At 42.7% G+C, this 7,651-nt stretch overlaps 1 protein-coding gene across 1 annotated transcript; it reads left to right on the top strand.

Moving 5' to 3' along the window:
- Positions 1 to 371: 371 nt before the first annotated feature.
- On the top strand, positions 372 to 5,364 carry MCFD2 (multiple coagulation factor deficiency 2, ER cargo receptor complex subunit). The gene is made up of 4 exons (XM_059469399.1): positions 372 to 488; positions 1,209 to 1,360; positions 2,037 to 2,196; positions 3,197 to 5,364. Exons 1-4 carry the CDS (start codon positions 417 to 419, stop codon positions 3,326 to 3,328), a joined length of 516 nt encoding a protein of 171 aa, XP_059325382.1. The 5' UTR covers positions 372 to 416; the 3' UTR covers positions 3,329 to 5,364.
- The last annotated feature ends 2,287 nt before the right edge of the window (positions 5,365 to 7,651 follow it).

The raw sequence follows: 7,651 nt of genomic DNA, 5'->3' as shown, positions 1-7,651 counted from the left end.
CAGCCTTTCCTGGTAAGAGAGATGTTCCAGTCCCTTTATAATCATTGTCACCCTCCACCGGACCCACTCAGGAGCCCCACGTCTCTCTTGTACTGAGGAGCCCAGAACTGGACACAGCACGCCAGATGTGCCTCACCAGGGCTGAGCAGAGGGGCAGGATCACCTCCTCCACCTGCTGGCAGTGCTCTTCCTAAAGCCTCGCACTACACGCTGCTGGCTCACGGGCGGCTCATCACCCACCTGGGCCCCGCCCCGCGGTGGGCGCGGCCCCGCCGCACCTGCGCCGCCGCGAGGGCTCCACGTGGAGCTCCGGGAGCGGTGACGTCGCCCGCGAGGCGGGGAGGGGCGGGGCCGAGCGGATCGGCCAATGGGCGGTGGAGCGGGCGGGGCAGCGCCGGGTCAGGGGTGATCCCGGGATGGTGTCCCGGGAATGGTGGCCAGCCCGCGCCCAGCCCGGAGCCCGCGGCACGGCGGAGACCCGCCCGAGGGTACGTAGTCCGTGGCGGTGGGGCCTCTCCGCCCGCCCCGACAGCCGCCGCTGGAGCGGGGGTGCTGGGGCCTGGGCGGCGGGCCCAGCCCCAGCCCGCTGCGGGGGCGCGTCCTCGGGGATCCAGCCGGGGATGGGAGCCTGGCGGGTGCAAGCGGGGGTAGCTGCAGCTGGGGCCGGGAGAAGAACGGGAGCGGAAGGCGCCAGCCCGCGCCGTGGCTGCCCTCGGCAGCGCGGCCGGCCCCTGTGCAGCTGTGTGCCCCGTCACCTGCCCGTGCAGCGCGCACATGCCCGGCTGCGTGACGGCTTCCCAGCTGTGCGCCCCTCAGGAACGCCAGCCTAAACCGAGCTGCTCATTACGTGGAGCCGCTTCCGTGCCCTGAGCGACCTTTGCTCCCATAGCAGTGGGGCAGGTCTGCCTGAGGCAGAGGGCATGGTTGCTTGTTGGTCTGGAAGGTATATGAAAACCCAGGCCTGGCTAAGGTGTGCACATTAGCTATGAGGAAAAAAATATCTGAAAATTACTGCATAATTCAGTAAAATAGGGGCCCTCATAAAAACTCCTAATTGGAACTCTCTGGTTCTCTGCTTGCCAAGTTTCCAATGCAACAAGTTTTTCTATTCTGAAACTTAATGGGGTTGTTTAGCACTGTCTAAATCCGCTGAAAGTAGATCACATTTTTCATCTGTTTTTTTGGGGGGTATGTTTTCCTTTTTGCAGGAGATCACAATGCCCCAAAGGATGTTTAGAACACATTTGCTGTTCTGTTTTGCTATGGCTGCATTCTTCATCTCTGCCCTAGCTGAGGAACACGTAGGAGAGAGTCAACATCCAAATATTCGCCTTGATAAGAATTTGGTACAAGATAAAGAGTAAGTTTCCCATGTTCTAAAAGTGTAAATTTTACTTCTTAATTATTTTCTTATCTCTAAAGTGTTATGCGAGTTGGACTTAAGCCTAGAGCACCCTGTTTTTTCAGAATGTTGTACGATTAGCTAAAGCCAGATATGAGACATGCTTGCTTGATACATTTGTAGAGATACGAGACCTAGAAAGGCTTTCCCTGGAGCCTTTAGCCCAACTTATGCTATAAAAAATTTCTTACAGAAATCCTGCCTACCCATATCAGCATACTTTAGACAAAATCATATTCCTAATAGGTAGAATTTATTTTTTCATTTGCTTCTTCACAAATGTGGAACAGTTCTAGCAGCAAGTAAAACTTCTTAGAACAGTTCATGGTTGACTGGGAAAGATCTTCCTCCAGTTCCTGTGCTTGGAAGACAGCCAAAAAGAGATTTTGGGCTCTGCTTCAGTTGTTTTGATAGCCTGTTAAGTAGGCCAGAAGAAGTAGAAATTGTTATCTAAGGCATTAGAGGCCTCTACAGCCTCTCTAACAAACAACCTTTGTGTCCCCTTTATCAAACTGTAGCTTTTAGTTGTCCAGGGTGCTTTTAGACATACAATATTTGATCAAAGACTAAATTTGCTGTAAACAGAGCATTAAATCTTAACTGATGGAAATGTTGTGGGTTTTGTTTTTCTTAGACACATCATGGAACACCTGGAAGGTGTTATCGAGAAACCGGAATCTGAGATGTCTCCACAAGAGTTGCAGCTCCATTACTTCAAAATGCATGATTATGATGGCAATAATTTGCTAGATGGGTTAGAACTTGCTACTGCTATCTCACATGTCCACAAAGAGGTTGGTGCAGTTCTGACTCTAAAAGCAGCAGAGCAGTTGCAACACATCCTCGGTGCAGTTACAGATTTTCCTGAACATGAGAGTATTTTTCTCTGGATAGTTCTGGTTGAATTTATAAATGATCACTGCTTTTCGTGTCACATTGCAGTTTTTAGGAAGTTTCCATTTTGGTTTAAACTCTAGAATCAGGAAGGGCTCCAGAGTGAAAATCATTTTACAGAGGACTTACTTAGGCAGGTAGGGATGGGAGAAAGGGAAGTTATCCAAAATGAGGCATATGAATTTGTAGACACTCTTTTCAGCTTCAGACTGTTACTGCTGTTTGTACACAAACTATAAAAAACCTCTTGCACAAAATTTATATTACAAGAACCTGCTATGGTCTGCCTCTTCCTACACTCAATTTCTCTTTCCAGTCATTAGGAACACAATAGAAACACATTATCTCACACTGACCTTCTGGAAGTTACAATTCAGAATAGCATAACTTCCTGCTAATAACCTGTGGCAAGAAATAGTGAGCCAAGAACAGGAGTGGCTGTTTCTTGTGCAAAGGCACCTCTTTGTGTTCCCATAAGGAGTGTTACTAAGTATTTTACTGACTGTAAGCTACAGTGCTGATTTTTTTCACTTCTGTGTTACTGTAAGGTGTTTCTGTAGTGAATAGAAACTACAGTGTCTATACTACATCAAGACCCTAATTAAGAATACATTTATTAGATGATTGTCCATCATTATACATTGTGGTATTCAGCTTTTGGAACTTCTGACCAAGAATGTTGACTGCAGAATGCTTGTTCTGAATCCAAAGAACTTTGACTTCAAACCTTCCATCTGATGAAATTTGCTTACATTGTTATAAATGATTACATAAATCTTAGTGCCAAATTAGGCATCAAACATGAGCAGCTTTGTAAAAAATTAGTTGTCAGTAATCTGTCACACGTGCTACTAGATGAGAAAGACTGCTAAACTGTTCCCTGTGGTTTTGTTTTTGTAGGAAGGTGGTGAACATAGCCAAGCAATGAAGGAAGAAGAGCTGATTAGTCTAATTGATGATGTCTTGAGAGATGATGACAAGAACAATGATGGATACATTGACTATGCAGAATTTGCAAAATCACTGGAATAAGGGTTTGGTTCTCCTTCTAACCACATCAAAATGTGAAACACTATAATGTGATTCATTACTGTCTTGTATCAACCCCTGTGCTGTGAGAAGTAGAGGTGTTCCAGTTCCACCTAAATTTATTTGAAAGTTGTATGAGTCAAGAGTTTTGCTAACTTGGAGTGAGAGCCATGTTTGACTAAACATATTACACATTTGATTTGTGAAGCATGGAAGTGCCAGCAGTACTCAGACAGGGTACAGCTGGCAAACTCCTGAGCAGCTCTATATGAATACTAAATAGAGTCATTAGCATCTAAATTTCAGGTTTTCAGTCATTGGGTTTTATAGTTCTTATTTGCTTACATCTCCTATTTAAAATTATACCTAGAAAGCAAGAAATGATTACTGCATAATAGTTCTATTCCAAGGGGAAATGCCTTTACCTTCTCTCTAATTTACAAGAAAATCTGTAGATAAGTACAGGTGCTTGAAACAGCAGTTGTAGAGGGAAAGCATTTGAGTGTGAGTTATGTTTGAGTTCCACATGACACCATATGAACTTAAACAGCCTTTGAATAAATTGAGTATTTTTAAATATATGTACTTCCTAGCATACCATTACATATAAATATATATACATATGTTTTTCAATTTTTTGTCCTCTACAAATTTACTTTTTATATCTTAATTTAGTGGGGTTTTTTATCTACCTTCCATTTTTTAAGAAAATTGAAGTATTTTATTACATGTTGTGTTAATGCTGTATAGCATTTGCTAGAAAGCTTCTGCTATCTGGTTTTGAACCATAGAATGGCCTCGGTTGGAAGGGACCTTACAGATCATTCAGTTCCAACACCCCTGCCACGGTCAGGGACACATTTCCACTAGACCACATTGCTCAGGTGTTCCCTCCCTAGGGTTAGGGCATCTACAACTTCTCTGTGCAGCCTGTTCCAGTGCCTTTCCACCCACACAGTAAAGAATTTCTTCCTAACATCTAATCTAAACCTAGCCTCTGTCACTACATACTCTTGTAAAGAGTCCCACTCCACCTTTTTTGTAGGCTCCCTTCAGGTACTGGATGGCTGCAGTTAAGTCACCCCAAAGCCTTTTCTTTTCCAGGCTGAACAATTCCAATTCTCTCAGCCTTTCCTCACAGGAGAGGTGCTTCATCCTTGGTGGCCTCCTCTGGGCTCTCTCCAGCAGGTCCATGTCTCTCCTGAGCTGGATGCAGGGTTCCAGGTGGGTGTCAGCAGAGCAGAGGTGCAGAATCCCCTCCCTGGCCCTGCTGCCCACGCTGCTTTGGCTGCAGCCCAGGACAGGTTTGGCTTTCTGGGCAGTGAGGGCACATTTCCAGCTCATGTCCTGCCTCTCACCCAGCAGCACCCCCAAGTTCTTGTCCCCAGGGCTGCTCTTGATCATCCCCCAGCCTGTGTTGATACCAGGGCTGCTCCATCCAGGTGCAGCAACTTGTACTTGGTCTTGTTAAACCTCATGAGATTCCTGTGGGCCCACTTCTCAAGCTTGTCCAGCTTCTGGATAGCATCTTATCCTTCAGGACTGTTTTGAAGGTCACATTAACAGTAAACCAGTTTTCATATTAAAGCTTTTGTTCATTTTGGGTTTTGCAGTATTAGCCAGCAGGAGAGAGCAAGTAATGCTGCCTTGTTAAGGTTTAAGTTCATATTCCTTGACACCTAAATGATGGTATTACTTTCAGGAAGTATTTCATAATTTAACAGTTTCAAGCTACTTGAGTGTTTTCAAATTATCATGGCTCTAGGAATGTTTTCACTGTCTTGACTCAATACTTGATAAGTCAAGCAGTTTAAGAATATTAGAGCTGTGATGTATTGCTGTGTGATTGATGTTTGGTGACTGAAACATAATAGAAATCTTAAATTGCATTCAATGATTTTTCATTAATAAAGAATCTAAATGTTAGCCTATTTCTGTAAAATGTATAAAGAGCTATTTTCTATACAAAATTATTCTTATACAAGAGAAACACATTGTAAAAGAAATTATTTCCTCTCTTTAAATGTTTGTGCAATGAAGCCTGAGTGTTGGATTTTTTTTTTGTACTAACTATTTATTTTGAAACCTTTGTGGCCAAGTTTGTGCTGGTTGTACAAGCAATAAAATTAGGCTGGGGTTTGTACATGCTGATAGGATACACAAGGCTGGAAGTGCTAGTAAGAAATGCACCTCATTTGTTTTGCTGATGTGTTTTTAAGCTTGTCTCTCTTACTCACAGTCATTTAAAAGAAAATTCTTTCAGTTACACTTAGAGGGTTTTTTTGGGTTTTAAGGTTGGTTGTTTGTTTTTTTTTTAATCTCTTCTGAGCCTCTGAATGGTCTGGAGCGAATGTTGAATCGGAAGAAAGTGTAGGAAATGCTAGTGGCTAAGAGGGCAGAAGAGGTTAAGCTGCTCAGCTTGAGCACTTAAAGCAGGTTGCCTGTAGCCCTGTCAACTCTTATATGCTTATTGCTCTTGTGGTTGAACCCCAGCTGGCAGCAAGGGACCACAGAGCCACTCACTCCCCCTGGTCTGATGGCAGAGAGAATCAGAGGGGCAAAAGTGAGAAAATTTGGGGGTTGAAATGAAGACAGTTTAAAGCAAAAGCCCTGAGTGCAAGCAAAGCAAAATAGGGAATTTCTTCACTCCTGTCCATGGGCAGGTGATTGTCAGGAGAGCAAGGCTCCATCATATATAATGATTGCTTGGGAAGACAAATGCCACCACTCCAAATAGACCCCTCCTTCTCTTCCTTCATCCTTAGCTTTATGTGCTGAGCATGACACCATGTGCTCAGGAACAGCCCTTTGGTCATTTGGGGTCAGCTATCCTGGCTCCGTCCTCTCTCAGCTCCTTGTGCACCTCTCACTGGTGTGGTGGGATGAGAGGCAGAAAAAAAGATCTGTGTAAGCTCTGTTCTGCAATAATGAAAAATCCCAGTGTTACCAACTCTATTTTCAGCACAAATCCAAAACACAGCTCTATACTAGCCAGTGTGAAGAAAATTAATTCTTTGCCAGCCAAAATTAGCACAATACTTAAGGCTCTGAGTTTTGGGTTTATTTGAGATGAAAGGGCATGACTCTTACACATGGTTTTCTCATCACATGCAACCACCTGTAAGTCCATTTATGTACTTCTATTGTATTCATGTGAATATTTATTTACTGCTATTACTGTATGTGGCAAAAGACATACACCATAGAAGCTTCATATTGGAAATCATAAATGCTGGTAATATGAACATTATTTGCCAGCTATTTTAAATTTGTTTTAAGGGTCCAGAAGTATAAATAGAAAAATTATTTACTCAAAGGGGAAAACAAAATTGGTACCTTTGATATGCATGAAGAACAAAATAAAATTTCTGCTTTCTTATAAAGAACAGTTCAAGAAAAGTTACCCAAGCTGAAACCTGCATTGTCATGTCTTTACTCAGCCTCCTAAAACAAATACACATGTGTAATTAGTACAATTAAAGATAAGTGTTTTAAGAGCTGTCTAGGGAGCTTTCTCAGTTATTAAGTAGAAAAGTGCAAAATTGCTGAGAGTGATGGTGAATCAGACTTCTTTTTATTTCAAATATAACTGATTTGTGTGCTAGTTGTAGCTCAGATAATACCCTTAAATGTGCTGGCACAGGCTGTATATAAATACAGTATTTTCTCTTTCATATATATAAGATATAGAAAATAGGGCCTTTACAACAGTAGTACTCATCTATAAAACAGTTCTAGCTTCCATAGAACAGTTCAATCTCCATTTCACAGGTAAATAACAAAACAGAAGGGGTATTGGTTTTGCTGAAGATCAATCACATCCCTGGCAGAAACAGAAGATCAGGAGAATGCTGTTGTGTGTGATCTTCACATCTTCATAGCCCATGACCTCAAGGGATAAAGATTAGCATTCCCCATTGCAGAGAACCCATCTAGCCTTGCATTACTGTCTACTGTGTGCTCAGTTTAAAATGTTTGGACTATCTGCTTTTACCTCACAAAATATTGCAGAATCTAGCAACTAAAGAAGATACATAAACTTTTTCTTGAAGAACTCCTAAACTGACTGGGTTTTTTAGTAATAAGTCTAGAACGAAGTCTGTACAGAAAAGAGAAAGATCTTAACAACTTGACCACTGCTTGTCAGGCTTCTGTTAATGACAGGACTGACACCCTAGAAGCCCTCCCATCAAGAGTTTTGCCTGCACATTCACACAACCTTTATGACATTTTTGGGTTTCTTCATTAATCACTTATGACCTCAAAATGTCTTAGATTCATTAGGGAATGGTTACAGACTCACAAATTCCAATTTTGTCTAAAGTA

This window comes from Ammospiza nelsoni, chromosome 3 (assembly GCF_027579445.1).
Source record: "Ammospiza nelsoni isolate bAmmNel1 chromosome 3, bAmmNel1.pri, whole genome shotgun sequence".
NCBI classification, from domain to species: Eukaryota; Metazoa; Chordata; class Aves; order Passeriformes; family Passerellidae; genus Ammospiza; species Ammospiza nelsoni.
Note: the sequence above shows the minus strand (reverse complement) of the source record. Positions and strands in the feature narration are given on the sequence as shown.

Coding starts and splice junctions, on each gene's coding strand:
- MCFD2 (XM_059469399.1), top strand. CDS start 417: ATGGTGTCCCGGGAATGGTGGCCAGCCCGCGCCCAGCCCGGAGCCCGC. Junction 489..1,208: donor CGGCGGAGACCCGCCCGAGG/GTACGTAGTCCG, acceptor TCCTTTTTGCAG/GAGATCACAATGCCCCAAAG. Junction 1,361..2,036: donor AATTTGGTACAAGATAAAGA/GTAAGTTTCCCA, acceptor TGTTTTTCTTAG/ACACATCATGGAACACCTGG.